General features: G+C 39.1%; 1 protein-coding gene across 1 annotated transcript; it reads left to right on the top strand.

Moving 5' to 3' along the window:
- Window positions 1-80: 80 nt before the first annotated feature.
- Window positions 81-18,481, top strand: nlrx1 (NLR family member X1). The gene is made up of 8 exons (XM_051664795.1): window positions 81-1,475; window positions 1,590-1,659; window positions 1,769-1,878; window positions 6,204-6,826; window positions 7,668-9,091; window positions 11,933-12,019; window positions 12,314-12,565; window positions 17,035-18,481. Exons 1-8 carry the CDS (start codon window positions 1,379-1,381, stop codon window positions 17,387-17,389), a joined length of 3,018 nt encoding a protein of 1,005 aa, XP_051520755.1. The 5' UTR covers window positions 81-1,378; the 3' UTR covers window positions 17,390-18,481.
- The last annotated feature ends 181 nt before the right edge of the window (window positions 18,482-18,662 follow it).

Genomic DNA, 18,662 nt, shown 5'->3' with positions numbered 1-18,662 from the left:
ATGACTGTTAGCGCTGGTAGTGGAAGAACAGAAATGAAGATAACTGCGTAACTAGATTAGGTAAAGACCGTATGATACAGTAATTACTAACATGCATCGTCACCATTAAGCCTGATATCTCACTGTAAATGTATATCGTATTGCTCTGTAGCTCTGATGTCTCCTAACAGTTGACAATAAAGATGTATTGGGATAATAATGTACGCCACGGCGTGTCTGAACGAGCCCAGAATTTGTATTGGGGTTAATCGAGTTTGTCAAATTCGCTTCAGCTAGCTCCAAATAAATCTCTCATTTGCACTCCAAAATGCCTGACATGCATATGTCGCGACGTTTACATGATCTATTTAAATAACAGATAAATCATTTGAACTATACATGATATGCTTTAACATGCAGTTGGACCAAATAGCGTATGAAATGAAATCGTTCATACTCAGTCAGAGCTTTACAATTCCAAACAAAAACAAATTACTGTACTGTACTATTATTAGACCGAGGCAGTCATAATAGGTTCAAGAGAGTTGTTGACATAGTCATTGTCTGCTGTATCTGGAGAAGCACTACCATGTGAAATAGTAAAAAAAGAAAAATAAATAGTAAATAGATATATATTTAATTTGAATTGTTTTATAGAGCTTTTGCAATACATGTTGTCATTGTGATTGTTTTTGAGATGTGAGTGTGAATGCTAAACAAAAAAGGGCAACAATTTCTATTTTAAATGTTTTAGGGCTCTTTAAAAAAAAAAAGCTAATTTATAACTTATTTTCATTGTGTGACATATTTTACTTATTTTATTGTGAAATATTATGAAAACAAAAATATTAATGAAAATGTGTTTTTGATTGGAATTTAGGGTTAGTTGCAGGTGTGGTGACAAGACATACCTTTAAAGTGATGCTAATAGCAATCATCACAGTAGTCAGGGGGAAAACCTGTTCTATTGCGTGTTAAAGTACATAAACATGGATAAAACAACAATACTCTCATCCCAGGGGTTGATACCTAAATCACATGACCTTTTTGTGTGCATGAATGTTACCTTGATTGTTGAATTTCAACTATTGCTCATCTGGCAGCTGAAATGAAATAGGATGTTTTTCTAAATTGAAATTGCACACACTTAGTGGTGCATCACTGCCAAAGGTAACACTCTGGGTGTGTAGTTGAAATAACATGTATCACATAAACATGTAAGCATCATGTGTCATTGAAACACAAAGCCAAAGGAGAGACCTTATGAGGTTTGGCTTGATTTTCTCTGGCACGCTCTATTGAGGAATTTATTTCCCACTTCACGGTTGTTTAACCTTTTAGATCACTATAACAAGAAGACAATCATTAGGGGATAAATATATAATTAAACGATGCCAAAATGTGGCGATTTGGAAGGCAATCAGGAACAGAAGTGTTAAGAAGGAGATGCCAGGGGTCACCGATAGATGTCTTCAGTACCAGTGCTCTTCAGAAAAGTAAGTGAAAAATAACCATTAAGAAAATTCAATCATTTTATTTAGCATAAACATTATTTTAAACAAAATGGTAGTTTTTGGATTGTGTCATTAACTAACAGTTACACATTTCAGCTGTTAACTTAAAGCTCCAAACAGATGGTATCTATGGTAGCTTAAAGGCACGTCACTACTCATTTCCAATGTAAGTTGATTTCTCAGAAATCCTGTGTTTCCTGTTGTGGCATGTATGCCTAGTGTTTTCAGTGAATACATTTCCATATTATCTGTGTTTTTCTTTGCTGTTTCATTAGCAAGACGACAAGCTCTTATAATAATACATGGAAAGAACTGAGAACATCAATGTATTATGCCATCTCTGGGTTCAATCCCAGAGTCTTTTGCACCTGTGATCCAGTCACAGGTAAGTTTTTGCATTAATCACTTATATTTGGACGCTGGTTACTTCTGTTCCATGCTAGTTTAACTGCAAGTTCAATCTGATTTAGCACCCTCTTAAAGTAATAGTTCCTACATTTGGTGTGTTCCTCACACGAAAGTATGGCTTTATAAGAATTGGAATATAGCACACAAGTGGTATGGACTACTTTTAAGGAACTTTAATGGTGCTGCTTTTTTTTTTCTTCATTTTTTTGGTGCTTGACAGAAGCTTTATTTTCACTGTTTGGAAAAGAGCAGTCAGGACAGTGCTGTGTTCCATTGAGAAGAGAAAGTCATATGGATTTGGAAAAACATTTGATTTAAGGGGTCATGGCATATTAATTGTTTAAATAATTTTATAATCTTTCCTGAAGTCCACTGATAATGTTAGTAAAGTAGTTTTTGCACCAAAACAGTCAATTTAGTATTATATTTTAGTATCCACCCTGTCTCTGGCCCTCTGTCAGAAACGCTTGGTTCTGGCCTAAGCACCTCCTTTAAACTTCAACGTAAACGCCCACTGTTATGATTGGCTAACATCATGCAGCCCCTCGAATTCAGACATATTTGAAACTCAGTCGGAAGAGAATTAACAAGCTCCACAACATTATAAAACTAAATTTCAGGGTTTACACATAACAGAAATCCAACACATTGCAGCCAAATATATTGAACTGTTCACACAAGCACAGCACCGCCATTAACTATCAAACAGTTATGACATTTTAAATATTCATGAATTAAACTGTTTACTTACGGTTTTGCGATTACATCCAGTAGTGTTTTAAACTGCCCCATCCTTCAATGAAAGTTCTTTTGTAAAGCTTGAATCTAATCATGACTGGTTCAGAAGCAATCCACGCTGATATGAGCCGAAAAATGCACATACTTTGTCCAAAGCACAATGAAACAAGATGCACACACATACAGTATCATCCTGCTCTGATGTGCACAGCGCCAGAAATGCATCAAAAGGGTCAAAGACGTCCATCTATTGCATGTTTTCAAACACCAACAATTAAAAATAGATTGCCTCCAAGACGTGCTTGTGTATAAAACAACAAGACGCAGCGCAGCTGAATGAAACAGAATGAGGTCTCCTTTTCAGAGTGGTTACTTGACTCTAAAAGCAGTGCGAGATACATGAAAACGGTCAAAGACATCTGTCTAGTGCATGTTTATACAGTTGTGCTCAAAAGTTTGCATACCCTGGTAGAAATTGTGAAATTTTGGCATTGATTTTGAAAATATGACTGATCATGCAAAAAAACTATTTTATTTAAGGATATTGATCATATGAAGCCATTTATTATCACATAGTTTTTTGGCTCCTTTTTAAATCATAATAACAGAAATCACCCAAATGGCCCTGATCAAAAGTTTACATACCCTTGAATGTTTGGCCTTGTTACAGACACACAAGGTGACACACACAGGTTTAAATGGCAATTAAAGGTTAATTTCCCACACCTGTGGCTTTTTAAATTGCAATTAGTGTCTGTGTATAAATAGTCAATAAGTTTGTTAGCTCTCACATGGATGCACTGAGCAGGCTAGATACTGAGCCATGGGGAGCAGAAAAGAACTGTCAAAAGACCTGCATAACAAGGTAATGGAACTTTATAAAGATGGAAAAGGATATAAAAAGATATCCAAAGTCAGTACTGTTCAATCACTTATTAAGAAATGAAAAATTCGGGGATCTCTTGATACAAAGCCAAGGTCAGGTAGACCAAGAAAGATTTCAGCCACAACTGCCAGAAGAATTGTTTGGGATACAAAGAAAAACCCACAGGTAACCTCAGGAGAAATACAGGCTGCTCTGGAAAAAGACGGTGTTGTTGTTTCAAGGAGCACAATACGACGATAATTGAACAAAAATGAGCTGCATGGTCGAGTTGCCAGAAAGAAGCCTTTACTGTGCCAATGCCACAAAAAAGCCTGGTTACATTATGCCCGACAACACCTTGACACACCTCACAGCTTCTGGCACACTGTAATTTGGAGTGACGAGACCAAAATAGAGCTTTATGGTCACAACCAAAGTGCTATGTTTGGAGAGGGGTCAACAAGGCCTATAGTGAAAATAATACCATCCCCACTGTGAAGCATGGTGGTGGCTCACTGATGTTTTGGGGGTGTGTGAGCTCTAAAGGCACGGGGAATCTTGTGAAAATTGATGGCAAGATGAATGCAGCATGTTATCAGAAAATACTGCCAGACAATTTGCATTCTTCTGCACGAAAGCTGAGCATGGGATGCTCTTGGACTTTCCAGCAGGACAATGACCCTAAGCACAAGGCCAAGCTGACCCTCCAGTGGTTACAGCAGAAAAAGGTGAAGGTTCTGGAGTGGCCATCACAGTCTCCTGACCTTAATATCATCGAGCCACTCTGGGGAGATCTCAAACGTGTGGTTCATGCAAGACGACCAAAGACTTTGCATGACCTGGAGGTATTTTGCCAAGACGAATGGGCAGCTATTCCACCTGCAAGAATTTGGGGCCTCATAGACAACTATTACAAAAGACTGCACGCTGTCATTGATGCTAAACGGGACAATACACAGTATTAAGAACTAAGGGTATGCAGACTTTTGAACAGGAGTCATTTAATTTTTTTCATTGTTGTCATGTTTTGTTTTATGATTGTGCCATTCTGTTATAACCTACAGTTGAATATGAATCCCATAAGAAATAAATGTGTTTTGCCTGCTCACTCATGTTTTCTTTAAAAATGGTACATATATTACCAGTTCTCCAAGGGTATGCAAACTTTGAGCACAACTGTATACAAAAATAATTCAAAATAATCCAGATGGGTCCCCTTTGGTGTTTATAGGCCTGTTTGTTCTGCTCTCTCTCTCTCTCTCTCTGATTACGAACTGAGGCACCAGTGGGCAGGGCCAAGGTTGTGATGATGTAAAGTAGGAATTAATGGGCCCTCTAGTGACGTAGGGAAGTTGCTGAAGTAGAGAACGAGGTGTTTTTGCTTGGTTTCAATAAATGCTTTTATTGCATTGGGGATTAAGTTTTGAGTTCTGATATTTACAGTATGATTTTATAGTAGAATGACCTCTTATATATCAAAATATCAAGGAAATTTGATTCCTCAAGATGTGACCCCTTTAAAGATGCAGTATGTAAGATTCAGAAACCCTTGTTATTAATGACACCTGTGGCCGTTAAATGAACTGCAGCCAGCTACCTGTTGCTCGTGCACACACTCCATAGGGACGCGACCAATGAGCATCGGCCAAAACAATGACGTAACGTACAAAGAGACTGAACGTCATTCACTGGCATCATGCTGACAGATGAGGTAGCATAATTAAAATTACACAGTTATGATTGTTTTACTACAAACTTTGAGACTAAACTAAAACTACTCATCAGCTAACATAGCATACTGATACACACATACAGCTACATACTACCAAACTATACCAGACAGTTTACTGTTGCTCTGCACTGTTATGTTGCACTATTGTATGTTTTGTATGTCATATGTTGTACTACGATCAAGAAACCAGCGTATTTGCTTAAGTTTATCCTGTATACCTGACTTTTAGTATAAAGAGAAGATTGTTGAAATTATTTGAAAGTTACGAAGCAAGGTAGCTTGCAATTCGTCAGCGTTAGCAGGCAAGATTAAGTTAAAATTACACATATCAATCCTTATGACACTATATTTCGCAAGCTTTGCAGTTATGTAAGCTAACCTGTCCAATAAGAAGAACAGCAGCTCAGGGTCGGTTTTGATCCCCAAAACCGAACGAAGGTCCCTCCAGGAATCAAATGCCCTGCCGATGTTCACTCTAGTTTTCGCTCGACCATGATCACGTTGCCGCTTAGCCAGACGGGATTCAGTAGATAAATGTTTTTATTATTTTTTTTTGGCTTTCTTATGTAGGAGTCGGTGTTGTGCTGGGATTCCATCTCTAAGATAATGTTACCTAGTGTTGCAGTTTGTTGTCGCTGTTTAATAGCGGAAGAGAAGCACTGAGGCAAGGCTCTCGGGAGCGCGCATAAACGTCACATCCTTTGGATTTTCCCAGCAAAACCAGCCTGCTCCCTTTGCATGAAAATCAGTCTACAGGCTTTAATAGGCAACCTAGGAAGTCCGGAAAGGGCTAATTTTCTAAGTTGCGTTACAAGCCGTTCACACATTGGCAAAAAAAAAAATTACATGAAAATTGTTACATACTGCACCTTTAATTGATGGCCAAAAAATAGTTTACCTTTTTTGGGTGAACTGTCAGCTCATAAAATAGCAGTGTTTATCGTGTGTTATTACAATTAACCTACAGATCCCATTGAGATCCACAAACAGAAGCTGGCATTATGGTTCAATCACCTTCCTCAAGAGGAGAGGCAGTTTGGTGGCTACTTTTCTCCCGAAACCATGCATGTAGAGCCACTTATTCTAGAGCGTCATCCAGATGAGGATAGAGGCCTTTTGGTTAATCCCTTCAAGACAAAGGCATCTACATGCCCCTCTTTCTCTGCAGAGCAGCTCTTTGAGCCTGGGCCTAATGGAAACAAGGCACGAGGACAAAACGTTTTGCTATATGGGGCAGTTGGCACTGGGAAAAGTACTGTTGTCCGTAAATTGGTGCTGGATTGGTGTGATGGATCTGTATTGTCCCAGTTCAAACTCGTGTTGCCCTTCTCCTGTGAGGATCTATCCCATTTATCTAAACCAACATCCCTCCGAGACCTTGTGGGTAGGAAATACATGCACCTCCGCAAGACACCTTATCTTAGTGGAGATAATGACAAGGCTAAGGATGTCCTCTTCATCCTCAATGGTATGGAGAAGATGAAGCTGGATTTTCGCATAGGCTCCACAGATTTATGCAGTGATCCCAATGAGGTTCTTCCATCAGGAGCTGTTGTTGTTAATCTACTTAGGAAATACCTACTACCTGAGGTATGAGGCTCATCTTTTTTCTGTTTGAAACTCTGTGACCTGACATGTTACATGATGTCATTATCCTAATTCAGTTGTTTGTGGTTTTACTAATAGTAGGGTTGTCACAATACCAAAATTTCAGTAGTCGATACTAATAAAATCTTCTGTTTGTTAATACAAATTTTTACAAAACAGCAAAAACGAATTAGTTAATGAACACACTTTAAAAGTTATTAATATAAATATCAATAAAAAAAATAAATTGTGGTCTATTAGGCACCTATTAAGCTGCATTTACACTGTAAGGCCTAATGCACAGATTCAATATTTGGACACAGATGGCCTGTTCACATTTACTTTAGACATAACCAGCTGTGTTTACATTAGAATCTTGCCAAAAGAAATTTTTGAAGAAGTGCATTTAATCCTTCATGCATGGAGATACATTAATATGGGAGTTAATTTTGTGTCTTTTTTTAATGCAACTACATTTTTTGAGACTGAACCTAAAAAATATATTTTAGGAAAAATCCTTTTTTTTTTTAACAAAAAAAAAAAAAAAAAAAAATGTACTATACATTAACCTGAGGCGCAATCGCTCTTCCCTGAGCCTGCCCACAAATACGCGTGTAAGTGTTCGAAAGCAGTCAAAAAGTGCACGAGTACCAAATTGAACTTTGTTACATCTTTCTTTTATTTTAGTATCAACTTGGTACCGAAGTACCGGTACTTTTTACTTCCCTAGGTGGTATATATTATGAAATTTTGTGATGTCATTTGTGTTACCTTACCTTTAGATTAATGTTTATTTCAACTAACAGTTGCTATAACCATTGTATATGATGGATTTGTTTTACAGGCCAGCATTTTGGTCACAACAAGACTGTCTGCCGTAGACAGAGTTCCTAAAAAATATATAAACCGCTATGTGCAGATCTGTGGCTTTAATGATCCTGATCGCCAGAGAGCCTACTTCACATCCAGACTCTTGCTACAGAATGGAGAGAAGCCAGACAAGGCTGCTGAGACCCTTATAGAGATGCTGTACCTAAATCTACAGCGGGAGAGTCGGTTAGCTACAGCCTGCTTCTTACCATCTTACTGCTGGCTTACCTGCGCCACTCTTCATTTACTGCATTTTACTGATGCAAAATCTCCAGTTCGAACACTCACTGGCATCTACACAAGTTTCATGAGGCTCAACTTTGGAGGAGAGGTGATAAATGCGGATGGGGACGTATCCTCACAAGAGCAACAGAACTCACTCATGCTCTATGTGGTCCGCACTGTCGGAAAGCTGGCTTTTGATGGTATCACCAATAAGCGGTCATCGTTCTCTGAAGAAGAACTGGAGCAGTGGATCGGTGGTAAGACCAAGACGGATGAAGAGCTCCAGCAACTGGCAGTGTTTCGCACAGATGTTCTTGACTTCTTCCTGGTGCCTTGCGATGATAATGGTACAAATCTTGAGTCTGGTGAAAAACGCTATGCATTTTCTGTCCCTGCCATGCAGGAATATCTGGCTGCTCTTTATGTTGTTCTTGGTGAGAACAAAAGTGTCCTGGAGAAGTTGACAAGGCAAGTATCGGAGGTCTTTGGGCAAGCCGGCGAGGACATCACAAGCTTACTAAGCATTCTGTCCAAAGTCATACCTTTTCGAATCTTTGCCATTTTCAACTTGCTTAAGTTGTTCCCAAAACTCTTTGAGCGAGTCAGCAGCCACAGCAAAGGACGCATCGCTAACACCATGGCAGCAGAAATGTTTCGTTCCGAGGACAGCTTCAATGAAGACGTCCTGGACCAGGTGGAACAAAGTCTTCTGGGAGTGCACGGTCCCCAGCCACAGCAGGAAACTTACACCAGGGCCTTTGAACTCTACCCTATCTTCATGGGTGGACTTCTTCATTATGGGAACAGGAGACTGTTAGATCAGCTTGGATGCAACATCAAGAGTCAGACGGTTGCTCAGATCACTCGCGCACTTAAAAAACATCTGATCAGTGAGAGCCGTAAGAAGCAGCCACCAGAGGAACTGATGGACCTGCTGGTACTTCTGTATGAGTTCCAGAACCCTCGACTAACAGCTGAAGTGCTGCAGTCCATCAAGACCATCAACCTGTCAAATGTGCGCATGACCCCACTCAAGTGCTTTGTGCTGAGCACGGTGCTGGGCTGCACACGCTCCAGCTTCCACCTGGATGAGCTTAACCTCTCCTCCTGCCACATCACTCCAGAGTTACTGCAAATGCTCTGGCCAGCCTTCCATCACACTCGCAACCTAAAGTGAGACATTCACTCATCATCATCATCATACTAGTCAATGTTTGGCATGCTTTGAACATTTAGAGTTGTGCATAAAATTTTATACTTTTGATACATTTTGAAAATTTTAAGTCCTTTAGATTTCTCAAATGACCTGATGTTAACAAATGTTTGAAACTAATGTAGTTCATAGTATACTCTTGGCCAAAGTATAAAATAAATTGTGACGCATCACAATATTATAATTGGATTGCGATTGAAATTGCAGCAAACTAGCAAGTAGGGATGTGCCATGGTGGTCGACTAATCATCCAACATCTGACTGAGAGATGCAACTTCTGGGAGAGAGTTTTTGCATGCTGACTGTTATTCACTAATAAGCACAGCGAGTTAGAATAATACTTTAGCCTATTTATTTGTTGAATATCCGTTAGTCACCATGTTGGAGTGTTGGGCTTAATGTCCGTATATCCCTCTGAAACGCATCTGATCGGAGTCACGTGTACATAATAGAGCCTAATTATACATTATCCTGAACACAGAATAGTCGTTCAAACAACTGACGGACTAGTCAATTATGAAAGTTGGTAGTTTTGCAGATCCTTACTAGCGAGAGAGACCCAACGTGTCCTTGAGAAAAAGAGTGAATCTGCACTCTCTTACGCTCAGTTGTGGCTCTGACCTCACTGAGAAATGCCAGTCTCGTAGTTTGCACTTATTTATATGATCTGCTTTTTCATTATAGAGCACAACAGTCTGGTTCCGGAAGTAAAAATCCCATAAATGTTTTCCATAGGAGGATTAATAACTTATAAACCTTTAAAGATAGACCTACTGTGAGCTCTGAGGTTGTTCATCAATGGTATGTACTCCTATGCTATCATTCTGTGTAATTTCAAATTCATTTAAACATTTTTTATTTAATATCGAAAATTCTGGTGAAGAACTACACTACCCATGATCCAGAGGGCAAAGAATCCAATAATCAGATAATTGTGGTAAATAAAACGCAGAAAAAGAGCCTCACAGTGACTGCCGAATGATGCAATCGAGCCGGTTTCTCTACACTCTCAAACTACTTATATATTTGTAAATATCTAATTATTTTGCAATATATTTTAAATATACTGATTCTATACTTATAATAAACAACATTAACGTTTTTTATTTTTCCAACATTTTTAATTTGATTACATTATTCGCAATGCTACATCAGATTGTAGTTTATTCCCTCAATTAAGATGTTAAGTACACAATTTTGTACATTTGTATTTTTGCCTGATTTTCTAATATTTTTTATTTCAAATTACAGCTTGCAATCTTGTGATTTACCTCAGAGCTGGATGGTTTGGTTCATGGCTTAGAACTCTTTTATGTAGTACTTTATGAAATCCTTATGGAAAAAATTAATGGGAAAAATACTTCTGGAACTAGGATGGCTGAAAAAGGGGTGGGCGCTGTTGGGATATTGAACTGCTGGACATGATATGAATACACACGAGATGAATAAAAATATCAATACAATATCATCAGAAGAATTATCGTGATGTATCGATGTATGGTTTAGGGATGCACCTATCCAATACCTGGATCAGTATCGGCTCCGATACTGACGTTTTTAGATGGATCGGTAATCAGTCCGACAAGCCCGATCCAAATCCGATTCTCTGTGTTTGTCGTGCTCGTTACTGTCAAGCTCCAAAAATGACATAAAACACACTTAAAGTAGTTCACATGACTCGTGCATTTTATCCAAAGCCATTTAAAGACAGATAGCTCTGTGAATCACAAAAGGCTCCAGCGCGTCAGTGAATGACGCTGCTCTGTTGACACGCGTTAGCGGCTATTTTTAGCCTTCACGCGGTGCGCAATATTTGAGCGCTACTCAAGAACAACATCTCAGATGTAGATGCTCAATAGTTTGGTTCACTTATAATATGCATTTAGAACGGCACCAGAGGTGCATTTTACCAGAATTTGAATAAGAAGCGAATTAAACTACTGTGAACTTGCCTACAAACAGACACATACAGGACTTCATGGAGAGTTAAGAATGTCAAAATAAAAGCCTAAGGGTTTTAAAGTTAAAGGTGCACATATTGAGAAATATTATTGTTGTATTTAAAATTCTAAAAGTCAAAAATAATATTAATAATAATAATTTATTATTATTTGTTTACAAATTATAACAATATTTTAGTTGAATGGGTTCCAGAAAAAAAAAAAAAAGGCTTCTTTTCTACTGAAGACTTTGACTGGAATTACTGTTAATTTTGCTGCTACATTATCCAGTAGACTAGTTAACAATAACATTTTTCTTAAGATATACATTTATATTGAAATAGTGTGTAGTTAGAAGTTTGTGTTTCTTTACATATTAAAGAGTACTCTCAATTAGTTCCACACAATGAGGTAAAGATGTTCTAAACTGATTATGCAAAAAAATAGCACTGGTATCGGCCGATACTGAGATTTCAGATATCGGAAGAAGAAAAGTGGTATTGGCGCATCCCTAATATGATTGATTGAATCGGCACAGCACACTCGCTTCAAGTTTTATAAATAACCCAAATGTCCTTGAATTTGCTGCGTTCAGTTGAGTGAAAGTAACAGCCTGAGTACTTGTTGGTATTAACATTATAATAAATATTATACATCTAACAATCAGTTTAACTATAAATTCAACTGTTGCTGATTGTATAATTGTATAATAAGTTGCTTTGCTTGCAATACAATCAGTAATAATTGAATAAAACACCTTTACCTAATTAGTTTTGTTTTTCTGTCTGGGAAATCAAAAAACTAATGGCATGCGTGTGTATTTTTGTTTGTTGAATGTGTGTCTTCTATCACTGTCTTCAGTCTCCAGTTTAACAGTCTTGGTCCTGACTCCTGCATTCTTCTGCGAGATCTGCTACATGAGCCCAACTGTACAATTAAGTCATTACAGTAAGGCTACTTTTAATACTTTTAATAAAGTACATAATTTGTACTTGTATTTTATATTTGTAGTAGATGAGGTAAGTAATAAGACATAGTTTTATAGACAAGACTGTTTTAAATATGGCGTATTTATTTTGTTCACCAATAATAGGAGCTGAAAAAAATGCTTTGCCTGTGCAATGTATTTATTTTGCTAAGAAATGGCATGGAATCCATTGATATATTCGTTTGTTTTTGTAATGGAAAAAGTGTTTCCTATATAGTACCTCGTGTATGAACTTTCTGTTGGTCTGATTACAGGTTGTGTGATAACTACCTGTCGGACACAGGCATTAGCCATCTACTGGATGCTCTGTCTGGTAACCACTCTCTGCAGCAGCTGTCTATGATGCACACAGGCCTCGGGGACAGTTCAGCACAGCTGCTGGCTGAGAGACTGGGTCAGCATGATGGGTTAAAGGAACTGAATGTGGCCTACAACAACATAGGAGACAGTGCAGCTTTTACACTGGTCGATGCCTGTCGAGAGCACCCTAGCATCCACACAGTGCAGTGAGTACAATAATACATACACAGCATATATAGGTTTGTGCTGACCTTTTAATAGTCCAAACTAGAGATGCCAAAAGTAAATACTAAAATATTTTTAATACCCGACACCGACTGAATTTGGTACCCGGGCACTGTTTGACTGCTTTCGAACAATCAAATACATTTCTTGGTCCAAATACCCGTCATGGCGAGGTATTAATGTAAACATAGTTGTTATGTCTTAAGAAGTGTTGTTTAAGTGGCCTACATTATTTAACTGGATAATAAATGTTTATTTTTGAAAAATACTATTTTAGAAGTATCAGTAATCATCAGGGTGACAGTGTGCAAGCATCTAACATGGTTCTTTAAGTCATAGTTCATCCCTGATGAATTATTTAGCATTTTAATGAACAGTATTTTTGTTAAGTTGTACTAATAAGGGAAAGGAATTGTTTTGCAAATGCCTTACAAGTAATAAAATCTTTGAATCTTAAAAGCGCTGTAAGCTATTTTTTTTCATGGAAAGGTATGCAAAAAATGTTCCTACTCCCTGAAAGATATTAATTAAATAAGTGTCATGAGATACACTATATTGCCAAAAGTATTCGCTCACCTGCCTTTAGACGCATATGAACTTAAGTGACATCCCATTCTTAATCCATAGGGTTTAATATGATGTCGGCCCACCCTTTGCAGCTATAACAGCTTCAACTATTCTGGGAAGGCTTTCCACAAGGTTTAGGAGTGTGTTTATGGGAATTTTTGACCATTCTTCCAGAAGCGCATTTGTGAGGTCAGACACTGATGTTGGACGAGAAGGCCTGGCTTGCAGTCTTCGCTCTAATTCATCCCAAAGGTGCTCTATAAGGTTGAGGTCAGGACTCTGTGCAGGCCAGTCAAGTTCTTCCACACAAAACTCGCTCATCCATGTCTTTATGGACCTTGCTTTGTGCACTGGTGCGCAGTCACGTTGGAACAGAAAGGGGCCATCCCCAAACTGTTCCCACAAAGTTGGGAGCATGGAATTGTCCAAAATCTCTTGGTATGCTGAAGCATTCAGAGTTCCTTTCACTGGAACTAAGGGGCCAAGCCCAGCTCCTGAAAAACAACCCCACACCATAATCCCCCCTCCACCAAACTTCACAGTTGGCACAATGCAGTCAGACAAGTACCGTTCTCCTGGCAACCGCCAAACCCAGACTCGTCCATCAGATTGCCAGATGGAGAAGCGTGATTCGTCACTCCAGAGAACGCGTCTCCACTGCTCTAGAGTCCAGTGGCGGCGTGCTTTACACCACTGCATCCGATGCTTTGCATTGCACTTGGTGATGTATGGCTTGGATGCAGCTGCTCGGCCATGGAAACCCATTCCATGAAGCTCTTTACGCACTGTTCTTGAGCTAATCTGAAGGCCACATGAACTTTGGAGGTCTGTAGCGATTGACTCTGCAGAAAGTTGGCGACCTCTGCGCACTATGCGCCTCAGCATCCGCTGACCCCGCTCTGTCATTTTACGTGGCCTGCCACTTCGTGGCTGAGTTGCTGTCATTCCCAATTGCTTCCACTTTGTTATAATACCACTGACAGTTGACTGTGGAATATTTAGTAGCGAGGAAATTTCACGACTGGACTTGTTGCACAGGTGGCATCCTATCACAGTACCACGCTGGAATTCACTGAGCTCCTGAGAGCGGCCCATTCTTTCACAAATGTTTGTAGAAGCAGTCTGCATGCCTAGGTGCTTCATTTTATACACCTGTGGCCATGGAAGTGATTGGAACTCCTGAATTCAATTATTTGGATGGGTGAGCGAATACTTTTGGCAATATAGTTTATCTCACCTGTCTCTGTGACAGCACTAGACTCTGTAAACAGCAAATACCAAAAAAATGACCTGTCAATCATTTTGCGTATTGTTATAGTATTGTAGTTGCAGAGAATTATTGAGGCTTACTGCCATTTTTCAGCCATGTTGTTCATAACAGTTGTCTGTTGAAGGTTCTTTTTTGCTGCTGTTGTTTTAAACAACCATTTTTGCTCAATGTCGGTCTCAATAAATTTAATTTGTTATCTTTGGAGTGTGGGGTTTTGGAAAGAGGGGGCGTGGCTAATTTAACGGCTCAGTCTCGTGGAAGTAGAACAGCTGAAATCACTTACAGCACTTTTCTTGATTCAGGCTTTGCTTAAAGCATCATGAAATTATCGAATCGTGAGTTCAGTATCATGAACTGAACTGAACCAAATCACGGGATGAGTGAATGGTTGCACCCCTACAAATTATAAAACTAAAATTGTTAGGTTATGTCTCAACTTTAAAACACATAGAGAATGTTGTACAGGAGCAGATATGGGAGGAGTGTCCCCCTGAGCATTTCACAGAAGCAGGACACCTTACGTTGATTAAAGGGACAGTTTTCCCAAAAATAAAAATTCTCTCATCATTTACTCATGCTCATGCCATCCCAGATGTGTATGACTTTCTGTCTTCTGCAGAACACAAATGAAGATTTGTAGAAGAATATTTCAGCTCTGTAGGTCCATACAATGCAAGTGAATGGTGACCAGAAATCTGAAGGTCCAAAAAGTAGATAAAAGCAGCATAAATAAACTCAGCAAAAAAGGACATTGTATTTTAAAGATGATTTATTGTAAAGGGTTTAAACAATGTTTTCCATGCTTGTTCAGTGAACCATAAACAATTAATGAACATGCACCTGTGGAACGGTCGTTAAGACACTAACAGCTTACAGACGATAGGCAAATAAGGTCACAGTTATAAAAACTTAAGACACTACGAGACCTTTCTACTGACTCTGAAAAACACCATATGAAAGATGCCCAGGGTCCCTGCTCATCTGCGTGAACATGCCTTAGGCATGCTGCATGGAAGCATGAGGACTGCAGATGTGGCCAGGGCAATAAATTGTAATGTCCGTACTGTGAGACGCCTAAGACAGTGCTACAGGGAGACAGCAAGGACAGCTGATCATCCTCGCAGTGGCAGACCACGTGTAACAACACCTGCACAGGATCGGTACCTCTGAATATCACACCTGTGGGACAGGTACAGGATGGCAACAACAACTGCCCGAGTTACACCAGGAACGCACAATCCCTCTATCAGTGCTCAGACTGTCTGCAATAGGCTGAGAGAGGCTGGACTGAGGGCTTGTAGGCCTGTTGTAAGGCAGGTCCTTACTAGACATCACCGGCAACAACGTCACCTATGGGCACAAACCCACCTTCGCTGGACCAGACAGGACTGGCAAAAAGTGCTCTTCACTGACGAGTTGCGGTTTTGTCTCACAAGGAGTGATGGTCGGACTTGGGTTTAGCATCGAAGGAATGAGCGTTACACCGAGGCCTGTACTCTAGAGTGGGATCGATTTGGAGGTGGAGGGTCCGTCATGGTCTGGGGTGGTGTGTCACAGCATCATCGAACTGAGCTTGTTGTCATTACAGGCAATCTCAATGCTGTGTGTTACAGATAAGACATCCTCCTCCCTCATGTGGTACCCTTCCTGCATGCTCATCCTGACATGACCCTCCAGAATGACAATGCCACCAGCCATACTGCTTGTTCTGTGCGTGATTTCCTGCAAGAATTTCCAAAGGAATGTAAGTGTTCTCCCATGGCCAGTGAAGAGCCTGGATCTCAATCCCATAAAAGCAGTTGAAAGTGGGAGGACGTTTATTTTTTTGCTGAGTTTATAATCCATATGACTCCAGTGGTTAAATCCATATCTTTAAACACTATATGATAGGTATGCGTAACAAAAAGATCAATATTTAAGTCCTTTTTTAACTATAAATTTCCACTTTATGCTGCTTTTATCTGCATTTTGGACCTTCAGATTTCTAGTCACCACTCACTTGCATTGAAAGGACCACCAGAGCTGAGATAATCTTCTAAAAAATCTCCATTAGTGTTCAGCAGAAGAAAGAAAGTCATACACATCTGGGATGGCATGAAGGTGAATAAGTGATGAGAGAATTTTAATTTTGGGGTGAACTATCCCTTTAACAAGCAGAAACAGGATCTGACCGTGCCCCTTGGACATCTTTTTCCCCACTGTTTACCGAGCCTAGGGCTGTTACAGAGACAGGTGTGATATATTACATGGTACCTATTTTAGTTATATCTGACAGGTAATAGGGACATTTTCTGCATGTCATTTAATAAAAATAAACACTAAGAGCACCTTTAAAAAAAGAGAAAAAATGTATTTATTTCTCTGTTCTGTATTACTGAATTTCAACTTAATTATTACTTGAAACACATGAATACTTAAACAATGATCATTTAAATTGTTAATATTTCTATTTATATTCTACTTTATAGAAATGAGTGTGTTCAGTAGCATATTAGCTTTTAGGTATTGAGAATCGTAAAATTTTACTGATATTGTATCATCCTTTTCCAATCATATATTGCTTGCTTATATATTAAACTGATTTCATGTTAATGAGTATTTTATTCTTCCCAGTCTTTACCTGAATCAGCTTACTGATGTGGGCAAGCAGTCACTATATGCTCGTGGTAATCCTCGGGTGAAGGAGGGCCGACACGTGAAGGTTCTGACTTCTGTGACCGAGGGCTCGGACATCTCGGAGGACTGGCACCCCATTCTGAATGTTATTGGGAAAAACTCCCTTTCCTGGGAGAGAGAGCGTGTACGTGAGCAGCTGCTTGTCTTCTTGAAAGACCTGGAATGGGGTCGGAAACAGCACCCGAGTTTTTGGAAGAAGCTGCACTTCCGGCGAGTGGAGAGTGTAGTTAGGCAAACCCTGCGTATACTGGAGAAGAGCAGTGATACAGGCACATGGACTGGTACAAAATGATGAGTTTAACATAGGAGTGGAATTAATTGGTCACTCATTTCTCAAAGGGTGCTCTTTGCCTTAAAGGGGTAGTTCACCCAAACATGACAATACTCTCATCATTTACTCACCCTCATTCCATCCCAGATGTGTATGACTTTCTTTCTTCTGCAGAACACAAACAAAGATTTTTAGAAGAATATCTCAGCTTTGTTGGTCCATAAAATGCAATTGAAAGCTGGCCAGAACTTTGAAGGTCCAAACAGCATATAAAGGCAACATAAAAGTAATCTATATGACTCCAGTGATTAAATCCATATCTTCCGAATCTATGATAGGTGTGGGTGTGTAAAAGGCCATTCCACTGGTCCGATGGGGGTATTCCAACAGAATGGCAAAGGTATCTTTTGATCTGTTTCTGATTCTTCTAAAAAAACTTTGTGTTCAGCAGAAGAATGAAAGTCATATACATCTGGGATGGAATGAGGGTGAGTAAATTAAGAGAGACTTTTTTCATTTTTGGGTGAACTGTCCCTTTAATATTTCCCAGTGATCTGCCATTTGTAACAGTTAATTTGACTGTTTATGAGTATAAATCCATTATGCGTTGTGTGTCAACTGTGTATACAGCATAATTGTGCTCCACTTTAGCATTACGTTATTTTAAAACCACTGTGACATTTGCAGTTTATTTCATTGTTTGAGGGAAAGATCAATATTTGGAACTCCACAATATGTTGTATAACTACTTGAAAACTGCTGCTTGTTGCTCATTGTCAGACGTGTGGCCATTTGCGGTCATTTCCTATGCATGTGTGTTCAGGGAAAAACTAGGGTGCTTTTGTTATCATATAAATGAAGATATGGTTCAAAGTTCACACAGTCGGACTTGTGTGTACATGGTCAGCATCTTCAAACAATGCTTCGGTGTCAATTGGTATGGTTGGTTAACTAAGAGGCTTATGACTAATGTTTCATGATAAACTTCTGCAATAGTAACATATCATACTGCTTCTTTATCTGATTTGTGATTAGAAAAAAATGTTTATTTTATCTTGCATATTGCCATTGAAATGTGCTGTACAGTCACAGCAAAATTTAAAATAAATGTTCTATTTAGTCACACTTTTAATGTTGTATTGCTATTATAAAATGCTGCTTTCTTTGCTGACATTTTTACTGACTCAACAAACATATCAAAGGACATTTTAGCCAGTATCTTACATGCGGCCTTAATTACAATTAATTGGCCATGTTTATGTAATAGTGTCTTCAGATCTGATGATGGCAGGCT

The sequence above is a fragment of the Myxocyprinus asiaticus genome, chromosome 31 (assembly GCF_019703515.2).
Source record: "Myxocyprinus asiaticus isolate MX2 ecotype Aquarium Trade chromosome 31, UBuf_Myxa_2, whole genome shotgun sequence".
Lineage (NCBI taxonomy): Eukaryota > Metazoa > Chordata > Actinopteri > Cypriniformes > Catostomidae > Myxocyprinus > Myxocyprinus asiaticus.
Note: the sequence above shows the minus strand (reverse complement) of the source record. Positions and strands in the feature narration are given on the sequence as shown.

Excerpts from the sequence above, each read along its gene's own strand:
- nlrx1 (XM_051664795.1), top strand. The coding sequence starts at position 1,379 with ATGTGGCGATTTGGAAGGCAATCAGGAACAGAAGTGTTAAGAAGGAGA. Across the intron at positions 9,092-11,932 it reads CATCACACTCGCAACCTAAA|TCTCCAGTTTAACAGTCTTG; the intron begins GTGAGACATTCA and ends CACTGTCTTCAG. Across the intron at positions 12,020-12,313 it reads TGTACAATTAAGTCATTACA|GTTGTGTGATAACTACCTGT; the intron begins GTAAGGCTACTT and ends GTCTGATTACAG.